We start from the raw sequence: 20994 nt of genomic DNA, 5'->3' as shown, positions 1-20994 counted from the left end.
CTTTTGTTTGTACCATGAACAGTGCTAGAGTTTTTTCTGTTGCAATAAGAACCTTTTGGTTCATTTCTAGCGTTGGCTTTGTGTGTTGATTAAGTAGTGTAACCCCAGAAGAACAAATATGTGTTCTGGTCTTAGGAATACTGCAAATATGCAAATGTCTTGCAATCTACTGAAGTGTTTGGTTTGTTCTCATAGAGCTATCAATTCTTCCTGATACAGAGCTCTTTCCTAACCTATTCCTGCTAAACAAGTTTTTGAATCATCTGTTCTCCAGAAAGGTGTCTCTGAAACACATTTATTATTTTTTTTTTGCAGCAAGTGTTTACTGTAGGAAGTGTTATTTTAGTCACATTTTCTTCAGTCATGCAAATAAAATGCTGAAGAGCAGCTACCAGTGGTATTGTCTGACACCATAGTGTTTAGTAAGGACCCAAAAAAATGTGCTATTATCCAAAATGGATGAAGTGAGATTCAGTGAATGCTGTCTGAATCTTTGCAGGGTAACTTCTAAGAAGAGTTCTCAAAAATACAGATCTCCCATCCCTTAAGATGCATAATAAAATTCATCAGATAACCAGTTTGTTGCCCCTGTTCTCCAAAGCAGTTTTCTGGTAGAGCATGGTCAGTAAGAGTGTTTCTGCCTTTTGGGAGTGTTTCTTAATCTCCCACTGTTGGTTCTAGCTTAGATACTTGTTCTTGGCTTATGCCGCCAATTTTAGTTTCTATTACCTTAGTTTGCCTGGATCACTTTTCACTAGTGCAGACACAAACTCTTTTCCACCCACTGAGGCAGTTTGTGAATATTTTTAATCAATAGCATTATTTCTACACCTAGTAATTTTCCTTGTGGCCTGGCAAATTGGTGATGTGAATTAAGCTCTGTCACTGAGCTCTGTGTTCTGCTCTGATGATGAATCAAGTCATTTTGCTGGTGACTTTTATCTTGGAGGCAACCAGATTTGCCACTGAGGAAACTGGGACATTTATCCACAGCTGATGATTTCACTGCAACCTGAAAACTGTCACTTGAGTGCCTGGTCCCAGTGGTGTGTTATGTAGGTTTGGATAGGTAGGTGACCTCTCCCTGTTGTCTTGAACTTCAGAACATGTATGTTCATCTGGGGGTAGCTACAGTTAACCTCTGTGTGGCCTTCTGAACATTGTAATTCATCAGTAACCTGAATCAGTGGTATGTGAATCTACAGCCAGCCAGCCTTCATCTGTGCTTCTCCCAGAGGTGTTTGGACAGCGCTCTGTAGTAAACTCTGTAGTTTAAGCATCCTGAAAGTCAAGGAGAGCTCATGGTTTCAGCATCTTGTGCTCTTGGTAGATACACAGAGGGGCTTATCACTGTGGGTTTGTTAGTTCTGATTGCTGAGAGAATCACTGCAAGTGAGCTAAAAGTAAATGTCACATTTATTCATTAATTTCTTTTTTGGCAGTGGTGTGATAGCTTGTGTTTTGTGTGGCTAAATGAACTCGGGCACTGAAAACCCTTGGTTTTTTTCTTTGCTCTCTGTTTTCCTCTACTCTATTTTGCCTACAGCTATTTCTTTTCAAGCTATCAGAGGTGTCTATTTCAAGGAGAACTGGTCTATTACATATTCAATAGTGCAATGTTCAAAGTGGAGACTAAGATGCTGTGCAAAGAGATGAATATTATTGTCAAGCAACAAAAGTTGACTGTGGTGGTCTCTTAGGAAATTGAAGTTTGGAAATAAGGTGTCTGCAATTACACACAGATTGTGAAGTTAGTGGTAAACCCATGGAATGATCATGCTGTAAAATGTTTGCAGTCATTGAAGCAGACTGTTTTAGGCCTGCTTTATTGCCATTTTTGCAAATGTTGTGATAGCAATTATCAGTTAAAGCTCAGAAAAGTGTTGTGAGGCTCTAACTTGAAGCTGAGCTGGATTTCCAATTATTCAAATGTGGTCAGCTATTGCCTTGCCATCGACAGTAGGAGAAAGGTAAAAAGGCAGGAAAAGATCCACCTGTTTCTAATTTGGTTATTTCAGATTTTAACGTGTTACTTTTTATTCTGATCACGGTGAGCATCCTTGTATCAAACGGTGAAAGTGTCAGACCAGGTGGAGCAGAAATTATGGCAGAGGGAAAGTTGATTTCTCCAGTTGCCTTGAAATGGCAGCTGGGGGAATGACAGGCTTTGAAAGGAGGATCGTATCTATAGTGCCTGACTTGAATTGTTCTAAACAGGATATTGAGCAGAATTCTCTCAGGTACGAGCTGATAATTTGAAAATTTTGTGGAGTATGGTATGTTTTGCTTAACTGACTGCAGCAAGCACTACTCACTGAGCATGAATTCTGCATGGACCTGTTCTCTGAGATTAACAATTTTTGTGATTTTTTAGACTTTTTTTTCAAACCCTTTACGTGCCAAACATTTATTTCTGCAAAGTGAATAAATAATTTGTATCAACACCAAGGTGTTTTCCTTGAGGCTGTAATCGAAACGCAACAGTTCAGGGATGAGAGTGACACTAAAACTTAAGTTGGAATGTCAGTAGTTCCTAATTGTATTTTCAGGTTTATCCTTTTTTAAGTAAAAGGGGATAAATAGATGAAAATATATCTGATGGTACCCATTTTTTTTTTAAGAACACATCTCTTCTAACAACTAAAGATGAGAACTTCAGAACGATGCCCTAGTTAAGCTGGCAGTCTTGGCATGCATATCCTGACTTGCATATATACCTTTGGGGAGCTGTATGGTCCAGTTCTGGAGCCCCTATTACAAGAGGGATGTGGAGGTGCTGGAACGTGTCCAGGGAAGGGCCAGAAGGATGATCAGAGGGCTGGAGCACCTCTCCTATGAGGACAGACTGAAGGAGTTGGGGCTGTTCAGTCTGCAGAAGAGAAGGCTCCAAGGTGACCTAATTGTTGCCTTCCAGTATCTGAAGGGGGCCTACAGGAAGGCTGGGGAAGGACTTTTCAGGATCTCAGGTAGTGATAGGACTAGGGGGAATGGAATGAAGCTGGAGGTGGGGAGATTCAGGCTAGATATGAGGAGGAGGTTCTTCACCATGAGAGTGGTGAAGCCCTGGAATGGGTTGTCCAGGGAGGTGGTCGAGGCCCCGTCCCTGGAGGTGTTTAAGAGCAGGCTGGATGAGGCTCTGGCCAGCCTGATGTAGTGTGGGGTGTCCCTGCCCATGGCAGGGGGGTTGGAACTAGATGATCCTTGTGGTCCCTTCCAACCCTGAATGAAACTATGATATTATGATACTTCTAGATGCTTGTTTTTGAAGATGTCAGCCTGACTTAAGCACAATTTGCATAATACTGATGCAGCACTGTGAGGTGTTTTTTAAAGCATTCACAGGAGGTTAGATTATTATTGATCTAACAATGACTTTCTTAAGACGGATGTATTTCTCACACACTTTCATGAGTCAAAAAGTGTAAGGTAGTTGTTAGTTACTATTTTCCTTACTGTTGTACCAGCTTTTCTGCAACGTCTGTATTATATGTTGGCAAGGCTACCAAGCAGGATACCTTCTTTGGCAGAATGTGCATGTATGTGGCCTACACAAGAGCAGATGTAGCCCTCTGTTCAGTGTGAAGGACTTGAGGTGCTTATGTGTTGTCCGTGCTGACATTACTTTCTCAAATTAAAAATGTGCATGCAACTTTAAAAAACTGAACGCTGTTCTTTACCTTTTGATTTCAGACTGTCAATAGTATACCTTGTCCTGTGACTGCTGTCAGGAATTTACCCAGCTTAGAAGTTAAACAAGCAGAAAGGCCTTCAAGCAAAAGCAGAGACCCTCCTAGGGATGAAGAAAAAGAAAAGAAAAGGAAAAAACACAAGAAAAGATCTCGGACAAGATCTCGATCACCATTCAAGTATCATTCATCATCAAAGACCAGATCTAGATCACATTCAAAAGCAAAGCACTCACTTCCCACTGCTTATAGAACTGTCAGGCATTCAAGGTGGGTTTGGAAACCAAACATATTCTTTAAGAGTTCTGTGTGGACTAACACTTAAAACATTTTTGCACTTTTTCCATTACAGAAGCATCTTCATAGCCATTACAAAGAGTATAGTCGCCTTGAAGACAGTAAATACCATTGAATGTGGAAGGTCTTTGAAAATAGTTTTAATGAAATAATGAATCATTAATTTCTACTTACATAGTGCAGAATGTGTACCAGTAAGTGCTTTTTTCCACTCTGGTCTGTGAAAGACCTGGTGATAGTATGTGGGAACACAATTATAGCAGGAAGAGAATTTGCTAGTAAGTCCTTGTCTGCGGTGGAGCAAAGTTAACAAACAAGATAAGGAATAAAAGCAGAGAATAGTAAAGCTCAGAAGGAAAGGAAGCATCTGGGTGGCATTTGAAAAACAATATGATGGATGAATGACAGGAGAGATATAACAGGAATCCAAGAAGGGTGCAAACATAGTTGATGAGGAAGAGAAACCATAGGAGCATGTAGCCCAGTGCAGTTAACTCTATATTTAATCATTAAAGAGATTAAATTTGCTATTAGCTATCCCATTATAAGTTAATATATTTTGTATTATATAGATACTGTTAATTACATTTGAGACATTTTGATCTAGGCATGAAAATTTGTCTCATGCAAATCCCCTGTCACAGAGCAGCTGCTGTGGACAGTAGGAAGGACCTGTTGTTGAGGTTACATTCCCTGGATCCCGCTACAGAACAGTGTTTCAGTAGCTTGTAGTTCAAACAAATGGTGCATATCAATACTACCACAGCTATTTGTGTGTGCTGCATGCAAAATCATGCATTCCTTTGTTTTTGTGGCCATGTCTATGACACATGCTTCTTCCTGAGCAAACAGCCTCCAGCCCTCTATGGTGTGACAAAACTTCTCATCTTACATTTCTTTGTGCATTTTTTTTTGTTTGTTTAACAAAGTGTCTAACTACACTAATATGATGAAGTGTTAACACATTACAACTTTTGATTTTATACTACATGTTTAAGGTTAAACTTTGCTGAAGACATCTCTACTATTCAGGGATGCACGATACTGCACCTAACTCAGGCTAAAAGGATCAGTTGGAAATGTTGCTTACCTGCCTGCTTTTGACAATAGATGGTCATGAGAATCTGTGTATAAGGCACGTTCCAAAATAATGTGTGCCATTCCTTTTCTGTGCTTACCAGCATGTAAAGAGAATGATTCTGGGTGAAGCTTTCCTTCTTAAAGAAGAGAATGCAAGTTGCCTCAGAGTTAGGGGTATCTTGGGGAAAGGCCTCCTCAGGTGAATCACTCATCTTTTCATCTCCCTTTCAAGCCTTACTTCACCTGAGCCTCCCATGTCACTTCATCCAAGCTACATTGCATATATTTATCCATGATATTAATGATATATGGTAAACCCAAGGAGAAACATGATAGTAATACTAAAACAAATTTAAATCATCCTCTGTGGTACCTTGAAAAGGACAAGGAGACATCCAAAAAGGTCCTTACCAGTACTTGGATGTGCTGCTCAGTAGGATAAAGATAATCCTGCATGTTGCATGAGTTTGCATCAGGCAGTAACCACATTAATGGGAACTTACAGTTCAGTTTGATAAATGCTAGGATAGGTCTTTGGTGACTTCAGTGAGATAGCTGAGCAAACTTTATTAGAGGCTTGAATGCTCCCACAAACTGGTCTACATTTGATTCCGCCTGTGAAAAGACAGCAGCGTACTGAAGTCTACCACATACACAGTGGGTAGTCTTACTAGGGTTGGGTTGGGGTTTTTTGGTGACCATAGTTCAGCTGGTGGAGAAATTACACAAAAAACACTATGAATGTTTAATGTACTGGAACTAATCCATGTGTGTCATCTTGAGCTTGCCTCTGGGCACAAACCAAGTAACAGAGACAAAAAAGCCTTAATACGATGAATCAGTACAACACCTGATTAAATCTGGGTGGATATTTCTTAGGTTATCTGTTGAATTCTACAGCCGGAGAAGGCCAAAAGTTTTTCAGAACAACTGTATCTCATCTTGCACTGAAAACATTTTGCATATTATAAAAGGTGACAGAACTTAGAGCTGAAGAGGAAAGGGCTTTCCATTCAGCATGTGGTTTTGTTTTGTGAGTACCGGTTGAAGCAAAGGGCTCAGTACGGCTTCTCTCCCACTCAGAAATCAGCTGTTTCTGGGAACTGAGTGCAGTATCGTCAGTGCTGGGTGGGTGCCCATTCCCTCTGAGCTCTTTGCAGGCTGTGTGAAATGCTTTTTGTGGCAATTATATCAGGTGGGAGACCTGTTAGAAATCTGAATGTACCTTCCTGTCTTTAGCATTTCACAAGAACGTGGCTAAGTCTTAAAATCTGCCCAAGGACCTCTTCTAATTTGACTGTACTGAATACATTTCTCCTGCATCTGATGCTTAATATAGTGACTGTATTGATTTACTTTAATGTAATCAGTAAAGACAACCAAGCCTTATGCAGGATGCATCAAGTTGTCTCCTCATCTGGAAGATGCTGTTCTGTTTGGCGTCAGCTAGAGTACTGTTTCCAGTTTTGTGCATCTTGTAGCATGAATTAGACCAGCTGGAGGAAGTTTAGATGGAATCATCAAAAACTGTTAGAAGTGAAAAAGAAGAGTTGGAATGACTGGGAAGATTAAAGGAAGACAAAATGAGTCTTCATGTACTTCATAAAAGAGGGAAGGACTTCTTCAGTCCTCGGAATTTGGACAATAAGTAATGGATTCAAATTGATAACAGAGAGACTAGAAACTTTTTCACGGTGTCTCAGTGGGAAAGGTAGTTAATACAGTTAATTATGAACACTGCTCTGTGGGAAGTTTCTGTATCAAGAATTATAGTTTGGAGAATATTGAGTAATCTTACTTCTTGAAGTCTTTTCTAGCTGAACCTTTTAAATTAGGGTCCATCATGCAAGAAATGGTGGTGACTGAAGGTTTGTTTTATTGGAAGCGTTTCCTATGTCGTAACATGCTCTCTGTATTTCCCAAATTAAAGCTCTTGCTCCTGAAAACAGACAATTTGCAGGGTAATCAAGAGTAGTAGGCTGATTCATAACCCAGTCAGATACTGATGTGTTTTGTCTTTCAGCTGTTTAGAGAAAAATAATGTTTTAGTAATTGCAGAAAGAAGGCACATGTTGCCTAGCTAGAAGCTATGACTGGTTTTCTTTCTTTTAAAAGTGTGTTTATACATGTACTGTTGATTCTGAGAGAGTTATGTCCATACATTGTCTCATCCAAAACGTGGCACCTCTCACATCTCTTTGCCTTGCAGCTTTGCCACTGCTTCACCCAGGACAACTTTGTTTTTTCCTAGATTCCCCAATTGTTGGATATTACAGCTTACTGTAATGAGTAGATATGTGAAGATGAAGTGTGAAAAGTTTGTAGAGGTTCACCTTGTGTCAAGTGGATGGCACTTAGGGATAGCTTTTCTCATGTGGATATCAGGGCTAAGTTATCCTGGAACATCTCAACTTTGAGTGGTTTTTTAAATTTCAGTATCTCAGTCTAATGTATGTTGGAGGTTTTGCTGCCTTGTTTTGTTCTGTTCACAATGCACATTCTAACCTACAAATTTCAATATAAAGTCAGGGAGTTTTAATACTTTATTATTTCTGTATGATCTTGGGAGTCTTTCCCAGCTGAAACCATTCTGATTCTCTGATTTTTACCTTGAGTGGACTGAAAGCAGCTGGAATTTTCTTTTTCTTCACTTCCTGTTAAATAATTTAGCATAGGAAAAAAGATCTTTTCTTAATAAACAAACCTTCATCACTTTTTTTTTTTTTTAGAGAGTAGCTTATTTGGTTTGAAGTATCTGCACAAAGAAAATTAAGCATTTTGGATTGGAAGTTATTTTAGTATTTAAATGAAGTGTGACAGCAAAGGAGGAGCAATGCTTATTTCATAATTCTTTTGTTAGACTGTATTGCATTTAGAAGATAATGATTTGTAATCTCTGAAGTTTAATAATGGCCTCCGAATGCATGCCCTGTCTTTGGGAAGCAGTCTTACAGGCTTAGAATTTGTAAGGATTCCATATAGACACTGCTTGAGCTTCTGCTTAAAAACACTTTGAGTAGCTACTAAATGGCACAAAGTTGTTTGAAAGAGTAAGATTAAAAAATAACCTTTACTGTATGAGTTACTATGACAAGTTAATAAGGAATGAGACATGACAAGAGAAGTTAAACAGATGTTTGCAGTAACCTTCTTTGCTCTGTATTCAAGTGATGATCAGCATGCTTTTCAAGCTCTTTCTTTATGGTTTCTCTATTTTAAACAATTCTTTTTTCCAAAATGCATATTGTGCTTACAAATCCTGCAGGTGAACTTTGCAATACGCTTCTCTGTACTGGTTTGTGTCACTTGCTTATCATTTATTTTTGCATTATCAGAGGTCTGGAGACTCTGCATATTTAAAACTCGTCTTTGGATGTTCATTTTTCTGAGTAGCACAACCAAATCCTCTTTTATAGAAGCCACTTAACAAAAGTTGTAGCTATGTAAGGAGCCCGTATATCTCGGCTTAACTGTGCTGTGGTGTGCTAACAGCAGTTCTCCACATAAATGCATGTTACGTTCTGGAACAAAACTTCTGTACCAGCATTAGCCCCACAGAGCTCCTGGTGGTGTACAGTTTTAATTCTAGACCAGCATGATGATTTAAAGCTAAGCAAGAGTCATGGAAACAGTAAACCGTGTCCAAAAGTGCTGTAAGGTATTGCAGCATGGATTGCTTTGGAGTTGTTAGTCTCAAACAGACAAATAGTCGTATGTAATAAACAGTCGCTGTCAAGACGGGGCACGTTTGTTAAATCTGTCTTGGAAAACAAACAGCCTTTGGTACCTTTTGGTCATCTGTAGTAAATGTTTCATCAGTGTCTTTGTTTTCATCTTCTTCAAGGCACCATCACAAAGTATGGTGTGAAATGTCCCTGGCAGTGGTGCTTTTAAAGAAGTGCAGGTTGTCAGTCACTGGGGGTTTTCAACATCCTTGTTCTAGCTGAGAAGTTAGGTTTCACAGCTGGTTGGCAGTAAGTGTAAATAATGACAATGTGCATCTAAATCTATGGTTTCTAACAATAGATTTCCATAGTACATGATCTAAGCTAATGATGTATTGGCACGTGAGTGTGGTTTTTGTGTGTGTGTGAGAAGAGAGGAAAGGAAACAGAGGTACTCATTACGTACCAGGTGATGTAGTGATTTGGTTAGATGGAATTTGAATGTTCATTTTGATCTAGAGATGGAAAGTCTAAACTTCTCTTTGGTACTGATTTTTTTATTGTTGTTAATATTGTTGAGTAATAGAGCAGTAATAAGCCACATCATTACCAAGGTGTAAATAGTAGTGCGTACTTCGTTAACAGGTTACTTTGGATAGAGTACACCTGTGTGTATGTATGTGTGAGACTTTTTGCCTCAATGCTAAGAGACTTAGAAGCAGATGTTCTTCATAAAAAAAAGCTTGCTTTTCTCCTTCTGAACTGATTTTCTTATTGTTGAGGCAATGTCTGTTCACATATTTTAATTCCTATCTTCTGATGAAACATGCCAAACTTGGTAACCCTTTGAACTTTGGGGGCCCTACTAAATACAAATGATACTGACTCTGAAGGAATAGAGTGGCTTTTGAAATGACAGTCTAGTGGAATAATTGATGTGTTGCAGTAAAAGTGTTGAGCTGGTTTTAATTGTTGGAATCTAATGGCCAAAGTTCTTAACACTTGGTGATTGAAAGAATGTTGTAGAACCACTAAAGTAAATTCATGAAAATTAAGCTAATGCCTTTTCTTTCTGATTGTTTGGACTTTTTTTAGGCTGGTCCATATAGGCATGTTTTACTAAAGTTCAGCTTTTGGTTAAGGGACTGAGCCTTTTCAAGATTCTAGTTAATACCAAAACTAGGAGATGTTATTCTGAATGTGAAGTGTGTGCCTCCGTATCACAGACTCACAGCATCCACAGGGACACTGAGCATGGAGCCGAGTCTGAGCAACTCATCAATGGCAGCAGCAACAGAGCGGGAAAATTATCAGGCAACTTCGACCACGAAAAGATTTGACTGCTGGAGCTCTTTAGAGGGAAATCCTGGTAAAATGTCAAGGTGTCTGACTGACCCCAAACTTTATAATCTGTTGGTTTTTTTTTCCTTTTTTTAATCTTTCTGAATGGCCTGGTAAAGATCAGATTTCTAAGTGACAAGGCAGTTAATTTGCAGCACTTTACTGCCAGTGCATTACTTTTTTTTTCCTTTTTTTTTTTTCCTTGTTGTTTTTTTTTTGCATTTTCAATTGCTATTTCTTGTTGTAGGTGTAAGAGAAATGACTCAGGAGAGTGTGTGTGTGTGTATTATATACATATATATAGCGTGTGTGCGTGAATCTGGAGAGGATCAGTGTTATCACAAATGGCTTGCCTTTTAGTCACAGAATATTAGGTGTTTTCAAAGCATGAGTGTTTGGTGTATATGGAATGACTAAATAAAAGAAAGGCAGACTTTAAATAAGCAAATAGAAGTAAAATTAATAGAACTATATCTTTTAGCGAGAACAATACTAACTTACTATCAGGAATTTTGGGTGGATTTGGGGTTTGTGTTTTTTCTTTCCTTTTTTCCAAGCTGGATCCCTGAATTGCCCTTTTCTCCATCTTCCCCCCTCTTCCTTCCTTCTCTTAGAACTTTTCTCATTCCAGTTATTTTGTTACTAAGAAATACTCAGGTTTTACTTGTACATCCACTTAATTCCAAATCATAGAGAAAAATAATTAAGTTCTGGAGTTTTTCTCTGATCTTAACTGGGCATGCTTTCTTTTTTCCCTCTTGATCTCTTTCTCCCTTCTCTAGGGACAATACCTCAAGTTGAAGTGCTAGTGCCAAACAACACCGATCATGGGTTGTTGGTCACTCGCACAGGTGAAAATATTGTCTCTGCTAGGATTATTCTGCAACATCAGGGACAAAATTTCCTGGACTTGTCAGTGTTGGAAGGCTGAAAACAAAAAACTTGTATTTATCCCTGTGACACAGAAGTTCTAAAAACGTACCACTAATTTGAGAAGTCAAGGTTGGGCCTGACAATCCCAGGCATGAAGCCAAATTGGACTTCTGCATACCAATGTTAGTAAACTCTATTGCCAAAAAGGTGACTGGACTTTTCTGCTTACTAATACAGAAGTTGACATTAGCACACAATACCAAAAAATAATGGCTTTCCCACCCTCCCCAGTTGGGAGTGAAAAGCAATGGATGATGACATCCTAAATGTCTTGGATAGGTAAGAAATTTTTATGTAGCTGACAAGTCTTGGAGACTGGATAGCCCATGTGGGTATGAAATAGGCATGTGAAAGGTGTTATATTTGCGTTTGGTGACAGCACAATTCCACTGAAATAAAAAAGAATGGAATAAATGACAAAAAAGCAAACTTTTGGATTTTTTTTCCTGCTCAGGTCACGATCAAGGTCACCTCGAAGAAGGGCTCACACACCAGAAAGGCGGAGAGATGAGAGAAGTGTTCCAACAGCTTACCGCATTAGTAATAGTCCTGGAAATAGCAGGAAACGCCCACGTTCCAAGTAAGTGTGCCTGGTCTTGCAGCAGGATGTGTCATGGCGTTGGAAGAGACCTGAAACATTGCCTGATGTGTTGTGTACTCCCTAGGTGGGCACTTACCAAGAGTTTTATGTTCTGAAGGTTTATTTTAATAGATAAATATTTCTGTGGAGAAAAACAAAACAAAACAAAACCCCAAACAAAACAGAAGTGCTTGTTCTTCCCTCGGTCCTGTATATGTTTGAACACTACATTTGCAGTTGAATCAGTGAACTTTAATATGATATTATCTCCTAGCTGCAAGAGTTCAGGTTTTATTTGGACTTTAAATATTTCCTTCTTGTTGGGTCATTTTCTCATGCTCTGCTTGTGCAAGCTATGGCCACTACACAAAGATCATAAAGAGGTATTACGTTATTCCTACTGGTATACTCCAGTTCAGCAATGAGTATGCTTTGTACTTAGCTGTTTTTTACTGGCAGAGTGGAATGTGAAATACAAATCAGGAGGTGCCTTTTTTGAGAGCACTTTGTTTGTAGTTGCTCTGAACATATAATCAAAGTACGATACTAACCATTATTTCAGCTTGCCAAAAGCAGAAAAAAAGACATCTGCAAAGTGTGTGCCCAGAAGGCTTTGAAATGTTTTCTCTCTCACAGAGCATTCTCTGTGGCATGTTGTGCCTTGGACATGCATGAAGGTGAACGGTTTTTCATGCTTCTATGTATAAATACACCTAAATTATACACAAAATCCAAAACATTTAAGTTGCTGAACTGAGCCCATAGAATTTTTTTCTCACCAGATCGGTGAAGATTTAGTCTTTAACCTGCTTCTCCATATCTCTTGTGGAATAAAAAGCAAAGAGATCACTTCCAACTTTATTAAAAACGTCTCTTGTTTCTTGAGATAACTTCCCATCTCTTGACAGCCTCTAATTAGTCGATGTGTGGCGTGTATAATTGAGAACTTCGTCAGTATACTTTAACTGATTCCGTTTTTCACATTCATCAACTCGAGATAATAGAGGCTTCTGTGGAGTTGAGCATGCAGATTTGGTTAAGCAGAAAAGATCTGGAAGCTTAAAATGGTTTTCTTCCTATAAAAACACAATAGGATTTTTCTCACAGATCTGGGCTGTTTTTAATATAGTCTTGGTGGATCTGCTGTTTGACCATTCAGCATTTTAAGCTGTAAATTATTTTGGGGGCTATGTCATGCCAAGTGGTAAATTATGATGGCAGTTGTGAAACTAACTAAATTCTTCTTTAAACAGTGTTATTTATGTAGGTAGAAACTGTAAACTTTTCGTAGGTCTCAAACAGGAAAATGGAGCACTACATATTGAGATACAGCTGTAAGTGCAAAAAGTGTAAAACCCTGAAGGCTGAGGAAGGAATGTGGTAGTTAAACAAGGATTAGGATGTTTTGAGGCTCTAATTGTAGAATGCCTCCTGGTTTAGCCCTGTTAGGACTGACATGTTATATTTTCAAGTAAATATGTGAATGCTGTGGTGGACCAGTTTTTGTCCTCAGTTATGGAGTAGATTGTTCACAGTGGCATAAGGAAGCAAGGTATTTGGTTCAAGGTCTGTTAAAAGTTGACTTGGGCTTTCTGTGGGTGAACAATGTATTTTGCCTGAGAGCAGGTTACAATCTTGCATGGCAGCAGTCAGCTGTGCAGTTTTTATTAACCACAGTCTCAAGCTGCGCCAGGGGAAGTTTAGGCTCAAGGTGAGGAGAAAGTTCTTCACTGAGAGAGTTGTTAGCCATTTGGAATGTGCTGCCCAGGGAGGTGGTGGAGTCACCGTCCCTGGAGGTGTTCAAGAGGGGATTGGACGTGGCACTTGGTGTCATGGTTTAATCATGAGGTCTGTGGTGACCGGTTGGACTTGCTGATCTTTGAGGTCTCTTCCAACCTTGGTGATTGTGTGATTCTGTAAGAAGCAGGCAAGCTCAAGAATCCAGTAGTGCCATTAGGGTTGAAAATTAAAATAATTTTTAGATGCTGTAATGTTTTAAACTTGCTCAGGGCATTAATCTGATACCAGTCATGCTGCTGAGTAACTGGCATTGCTGGTAAATATTTAGATGTATTTCCAGAAGAAAATAATGTAAGAACTCAGAAGCTGCGCTTTTCCTTTGTCTTGTTTGGAAAGCTCACTGCTTGTAGAACAAGGTGCACTTTAGAATAAATACAATTGTTTTTGCTTCTGCCTATTCTCAGGTGCCATCATAGTCACTTTAAAAAAGAAGTTTCATGCAAATTAGTGTTTTAATCTAGTTGCATTGAATTACTTTCCACTGAGAATATGCATAGTTCTTTTATGCTAGCTTTTGTACCTAGAAAAATACTTAAAAACAAGCCTAGTTTTAGCAAATGGACTGTTCTAAAAATAGCAAACTGATAGACACTTTTCTTCAGCTGCTGTGATGTTTCTTCATTATAATCTGAGATGAAAAACATTGAGAAGGCTTACTGTAAAATACTCCTCTTGCATGATGAATCTTTTCTGAGATTTTAGGGAGTTAGATGTGAAATGCATTTACAGCTTGATTACATTATGATGTTTTAGGAAACTGAGCAATTACAGTACATAATTAGCTAGTCAAGGAATAACTTTGTAGCTGATGTTTTTTTCTGTAGTCGTGGAATGGTAGAGGCCAGTAGGGCTCTGAGGTTTTTCTCCTGCCGCTTAATGATTAATTATGGAAGAAAAATGTAAGGGATTTGGCAATTTTAGATCTAGAACATTAAATTCTGTATAAAAATTAGATATTTGTGTAATGAATTCTAAGCATCAGATGTGCACAATATCTATAAGGGAGTTTAATGTATTATAGCATAGCTGCTTTTAAAGTAGTAAATTCCTAAGAAATAAAGGAACCAGAAGTCCTATGGAGAGCTATAAGGATGATGAAGGGACTGGAAAGGCTGAGTGACCTGACGCTGTTTAGTCTGGATGAGACTGAGAGGGAATTTTCTTAACATATACAGTGGTGCCATGTGATAGGATGAGAGGCAGAGGGCACAGTCTGGAACACAGAAGTTCCACCTCAACATGAAATAAAACTTCTTTACTGTGAGGGTGACGAAGCACTGGAACAGGCTGCCCAGAGAGGTTGCGGAGTCTCTTCATCTGGAGGCTTTCAAAACCCACTTAAATGTGTTCCTGTGTGACCTGCCCTAGGTGATCCTGCTTTGTCAGGGGGGTTGGACTCTGATTTCCAGAGGTGCCTTCCAACCCCTCCCATTCTATGATTCTGTGAATATAGGGACACTTGAAAGATGGCTCACATGTTTTACAATGTTTTAAGATGTTACAGAAGCTTCAACAACATTGTTATGGACAGACTTCTATCAGTGCATGCTAGAGAGAAATGCCTTCAATGAGGTGTTGCCTATCTCTAATTAAGGCATTACTCTAGTAATTCTAATTACAGTAATATCAATGTTAGTGTGTAAATCCTACAGATACAAATTCCTGACTATATACAAAGATTTTGTTAGTTCCATCTCCAGTCTATTACTAACTGAATTCTCTTTGAGCTTAGTATTACATAGAAGGAGGCTACCACTGTTTTCCCCTCAGTCAATAATGAGTGCATAGCTACCTGCAAGCCCTTTATTCCAGCTCTTAGAGTGACAAACGTTTGTGTTTCTAATTTCCAAGTCATAAATGGTTTGCACTTAAAACATGTTGCTAGGTTTGGGTTTGTTGGAGTGGTATACAAGAGCTTGTTTAGAATTTTGAGCCTGCAGTTTGTTGCCTTGTAAATTGGATCACAAGGAAAGGGGTAATTTACTTTAAAAAGCAAACAAAGGAAGCATGGATTTGCCTTGTAGATCTTTTGCATAGTTGATTCAATAGTTTGTTTATGAGCTAGGAAATTGTAAGGGATATAGACTCTTACATTTCTTATTATATTCCAAATGTCTGATGTTGTTTGGAAAGGAACTTGCCTCTGGCAAAGTTATTCTGCAAATCACCAATGACTTTTCATTGCCATCCTTCAGACTATCAAATGCTGGTCAGTAATTCCTGGGTACCCATGAAGCAGCATTCCTAGTGATAACCTTGGGTACTAGTAGTTCTCTAATGTAACATATGTTAAAAAGAGCTACTGAGAAAGTATTTTGCACAACCTTAGAAGGGCAGTATTGGGTTAAGTATTGGGTTAAGACTCTAATGTTGCTGAATGTATGAGAAGTATCCTGTGGAAGAGGGCTACATAGTCTTAGGAATGTGAAAAGTAACTTCAGCTGAGCTAGTGTAATCTTGCTCTAAATATCCTTCGTTAAAATATTTTCTTATCACAGAAGTCCCCATGAAAAGAAGAAGAAGAGGCGGTCTAGATCACGTACCAAGTCCAAAGCTAGGTCTCCTTCACCATCCATGTCCCCAGGCAAACCATCCACATACAAAAACTCTGTACATTCAGCTAGTGTCTCTCCTGTGGAGAGCAGGGAATCCAGTCAGGAACGCTCCAGGTAATCTATGCTTTTACTATAACACTGCAGTGCTGCTGCTTCTTTACTGTGTGTCTTTTGACCTAACTTGTGTGGTGAGGAGCTCTTTGTTGTACATGTGCATATTAAAGAGAGAAGACACTGGGAGGATGCCACGACATGCATCAGTCTAATGAAGACATTGGGTCTCTGTTGCCTGCTGGAGTAAACCCAAGGCTAACCTAGGAGCTCTCACTAAATGGCATAACACTTAGAAGTAGACTTTTGAGCTTCATAATGAAATAATTTCTACAGAATCTAGAGCATTCCTGTTAAAAATTCCTGGGCTGTTGTTCAGGTTCTCTGTATCAGTTGTAGAAGTGACCCTTCTAACTTGTGACTCATCATGGTCTCTCATTGAATGAGAGAACTGTTGATTAACATATGAGAGACTTGGACAGTAAACCCCAGAATTGTGATTGTGAATGAAATGCATTTTTAAAACATTCACTATGAATTTCTTAATTCTAATTTTACCTTTTTAGGGGAGTTTCTCAGGAAAAAGATGGCCAAATCTCTTCAGCAATCGTGTCTTCAGTGCAGAGTAAAATCACTCAGGTATGAATAAGCCAGTTCAGAGTATTTTGCCTAATTGTGTCCATCATACTGTTTTCTTCTGTTACTACTGTGTACAATTCTGAGCTTTGTATCTGATCTAGAGACTTGTTTGTTGTCATTCTTAACCTGCTTCCAAATGATGTCATGCTGTGAAATGGAGGTTCTGTTCTTGGGAGTTGTTCTTTAAACTAGAGCCAATACATTCGATAGCCTCACACGCATTTGCTGCTGAATAATGCTGCTCTGGCAGTCACGGGTGCCTTGTGCTTGGCCACCCAGCAAGACTGAACGTAACAGAGCAGGCATTTGCTGCTATTGCTTGGCATAATTCATGCCACCATCATTGCAGTTCTTGGTGACTGTTGGCTGTGCAAGCTCCCCAGCTCTCTTGAGTTAGGCTTCCTTCAACAACTTCTGTGAAAGTTCTACATGTGGCCTTTTGGATAAATAAAACCAAGGTAGAGCTGGATAGCTCGTCCCTATATACTAGTTTCTGCCTCTTCAGGATTGTTCACATTGTCTTCTGCATAGCTTGCCCCTGGGATTGTTTAGCCTGGAGAAGAGGAGGCTCAGGGGTGACCTCATTGCCCTCTACAACTACCTGAAAGGTGGTTGTAGCTGGGAAGAGGTTGGTCTCTTCTCCCAGACAACCAGCACCAGAACAAGGGGACACAGTCTCAGGCTGCACCAGGGGAGGTTTAGACTTGAGGTGAGGAGAAAGTTCTTCACCGAGCGAGTCATTCGGCATTGGAATGTGCTGCCCAGGGGGGTGGTGGAGTCACCATCCCTGGAGGTGTTCAAGAGGAGATTGGACGTGGCACTTGGTGCCATGGTCTAGTTATGAGGTCTGTGTTGATAGGTTGGACTCGATGATCCTCGGTCTCTTCCAACCTTAGTTATACTGTGATACTGCTTATGAGAAAAACAATTTTGGTGCTTCTTTAGCTACTGCCCTTTCAAGTGTAATCAAGCCTCTAAAGACTAAGCTAAATTCATTATGCTGCAGTATCTCCACTGCTAAGATGTGAGAGTCCACTTTATGCTACAGTCACCCAGTTAGTGACAGTAGGTGTTACAGAGAGCCCATCTTACCATGTAGTGCTCTTAAGTTTCCTGGAAGAAAGAAGGAAAGAGAAATGCCTTGGCAAAGGCTAAGATTGTAGTGTTGGCAGAAGAGGAAAGATACATCCTCATGCAAACTGGAGTTAAGTGTTTGCCTTGCATTAAGCAGCATCTTCAGCTCACTTAATCTTTGCCTTGGTGCTGTTTATGTCTCTGAACTGTTGTTATGATTTTGTTGATACATTGAAGTCTGCTGTGAATCATGGCAGATGGGGTATGTGCTTCCACATGCTGTGCAATAATCAAAATGGGTTCAGCTTCTCTTAACACAATTTTAAGATACCCAACCTTTGTCAAAGTAATTCCATTCCTTTTTTAAAAGCCACTGCATCATATCATTAAAATTTTTTATTCCACTCATCCTCTTAGAGCCTGTGTGCAGGTTTAACTTTCTCTCTATTGAATATGCCTAGTTTAAAAGAGGAAAGCTCTTCATTATGCTTTTGAACATTTCAAATATAAAATCACAGTTGTTTCTATGTTCTCTTTTCTTTTTTTCCCCCCAATGGAGAGATTATTCTTTCTCTAAATTAATTTTGTTCAAAGATTTACTTCCACTAGGGAAATAGTCAAGGTTGGGAAGTAATACTAGTACCTTGCATACCACATTTGATCCATTTTTGATACCTAAACCAAAGAATATTCAGGAAAATGGAAAATAGGAAGAAAATTAACTACTAATGTCATAGCACTTCTTGGGCTACCAGGTAAATACATGGAAGCTCATGTTATGAAAACCAAGACATGAATTACACCATCATCTTCAAAGTAAAGTAAACATCCCTCTCTGAAAGCACAACACCTTTCAGACAGAGGCTGTTGGCTCATGCACTTCTTGGGTTAAATATTGCTTATGGCATAGCATTTGCTAGTTTAATACTAGTCTGCTTGCTTGAAGTGCAGCTGTAGGAGGAGGAAAGATTGCCATATTAAAATACACTTCTTAGGTACTATTTGGAAAAAGCAGAGCAATGAAACTTCTGTGAATCTAATCTGCAAGATACTTCCCAGTGTAGATTGGTTTAGCATCATTTTATCCTTAAGGACCCAAAGAACTTTTAATTTACCTAATCATGAGTAAGATTATTTGACTGTCAATATGCTGGCTTACTCTCACCAATTCAGTATGTTTTCTCATTCAAATCCTTCTGTCTGTAAAGTGGAACAATGATACTGAATTTCCCTATGAAGTGTTGGGAGAGCTTCAGGTGAAAAATGCTTTCAAAGGAACTCAGGATTTTAAGTCATTTTTATTACATTTGTAAAGAAATGTTTTAAGTAACTTCAATTCATTTCTTGATAGCTACTTTCTATTTTGTGATTTTTATTTCTTTTTTCAACCCAATTGGTTGATGCCACTTACCTGAAATTTCATTTCCTTTTGTAATGTTGTTTCCACTGGTTACTCAGACAAGACTGAGAGTTGCTGTTTGGTTTCACAGCAATGTGGCTTAGCCACAGTTTGAGTCACTCTGTGAAAATACCAGTGCTAGGTAAATTTTCAGTTCAGGTTTACAAAGCAAACAAAAGAAGTATTAATTGTTAGAACTCTATTCCCAGCTATTGCCTTTTTTTTCTTTTCTCTTTTAAAACCTCAGTGGTTAGTAGTTGTGTGTCCATTACAGTTTTGGTGAAGGTACAGTCATAGTTTCTTTCCATTTCAGTTGACTGATTCCTGTGTTCTGTTGTGTAGAAACCACTCTGTCAATGTTTATGCAGAAGGCTATGTAGCATTGTAGTAAAAGCAGAATCATAGAATAGAATCAGTAAGGTTGGAAAAGACCTCAGAGATCATCAAGTCCAACCTGTCACCCAGCACCTCATGACTACTAAATCATGGCATCAAGTGCCACATCCAATCCCCTCTTGAACACCTCCAGGGACGGTGACTCCACCGCTTCTTACTAGATAAAATTTGTTTACAACTTTGAGCTTGTTCCTTTGCATAAGTTGTTTATTCTCAACAGGGACTCTAACTCCTTGCTCAAATAACCAACATGATCTCTGTGTTCCCTTTGCTTTGGTTCTTGCTCTGCATTAAGAAAAACCTAAACAGTCTCTTTTTCTACAGCTGAAGGGATGCTCTGCCCACAGGCAAACTTCTTTCCAGATTTGTTTTCCCCTTCTCTTAGCTTTCTCTCAGAATATCCAATGCTGATTAGCATGCCTGTATCCTAATCCTTTGGGGTTTGTCTCTATCACCAGCAGGAAACCATTGCAGACAATCTTGCTGTCGTAGGAACTTTGTCCAGGTTATGTCACTAATTTAGCCTAGGGACAGTTAATATCTGTTGATCTATGTGAATCTAAGTATTCCATGTTGCTGGAGCATAAGCCAACCCTTTCATGCAAGTTTTTGCAATCACATGCTTTAGCTCCCTTCAAAGCCCAGACATGTCTGATCAGTTTCCTTTTGCTTTCTATAGGATCTAATGGCCAAAGTGAGAGCAATGCTTGCGGCTTCCAAAAACATACACACGAGTGCCTCCTGAGACCTGTTGAACTGACCATCAAGCAACTGTTATGAGAAGAACAATAAAAAAAACTGCCTCATCTCAAATGTACAGCTGAGCTTGGCTCACTCGTTTCACAGCGTGTCTAATACTCCCAGAACTCGAGGAGCTAAAACCTGACTTTGTGTACAGAAGCATCTCCTTGAAGTTTCATTAAACTTTTACAGCCAGAGTATCTTTGGAAAGTTTTTGGGTTTTGTAAATTGATTTTTTTGACTAATTCTTCAGTAACATTTTATGATCAGCGGTCTATATGTGTATATTTGTAAATACCATGTTTCTGTGAAAGTATTACACAATAATAAAGAAGGAGACATCTTTCATTAGGCAGAGTTTTTATGGAGTCCTTCATTGTTTGGGGTTGACTTTTGGAGTAGATGGGGTGGGTTTGGTTTCATTTTTCACTTTCTGCTTGTTAAAAACCCCTCTGTCTAGCCTGCCTGACCACCTTAAGCTGAGAAACACTTTTTTATCTTACTTCATGCACAGAACAATCTAAGATTGCTTGTTTGCAGTGAACCGTTCTGGGACAAGGGACACGGTTTTCTCTCTATCATTTAGAAAGGTCTCTGAACCTCCATTTGAGGAGCTAATGCTTTGAAGCCAGTAACTAAAGATCAGTGGCCCCTTTGTCTTAATGTGCCTTTTGCTCTACTTAGCTACAGAGAAGAGAGTGTATTTTTGTGATCATAGAACAGAAACCCAGCATTCTTCTGATTTCACATATTTAAT

General features: G+C 39.1%; 1 protein-coding gene across 6 annotated transcripts in view; it reads left to right on the top strand.

The window, feature by feature from the left end:
* Positions 1-20608, top strand: part of SFSWAP (splicing factor SWAP) — a 51306-nt gene extending 30698 nt beyond the window's left edge. For 3 of the 6 annotated variants that reach the window (XM_068157393.1, XM_068157397.1, XM_068157396.1), the window contains 6 exons: positions 3691-3956; positions 9955-10110; positions 11457-11582; positions 15881-16051; positions 16555-16627; positions 20176-20608. In XM_068157393.1, coding sequence (XP_068013494.1) covers positions 3691-3956; positions 9955-10110; positions 11457-11582; positions 15881-16051; positions 16555-16627; positions 20176-20241 — 858 coding nt within the window. In that variant the 3' untranslated portion in view covers positions 20242-20608. The other 3 variants (XM_068157394.1, XM_068157395.1, XM_068157398.1) reach the window with 3 other exon arrangements.
* The last annotated feature ends 386 nt before the right edge of the window (positions 20609-20994 follow it).

Source organism: Melanerpes formicivorus, unplaced genomic scaffold, assembly GCF_026170545.1.
Source record: "Melanerpes formicivorus ecotype bairdi unplaced genomic scaffold, bMelFor1.0.p_v2 SCAF_36, whole genome shotgun sequence".
Classification (NCBI taxonomy): domain Eukaryota; kingdom Metazoa; phylum Chordata; class Aves; order Piciformes; family Picidae; genus Melanerpes; species Melanerpes formicivorus.
The sequence above is the reverse complement of the archived record's forward strand: the minus strand, read 5'-3'. Positions and strand labels throughout refer to the sequence as shown.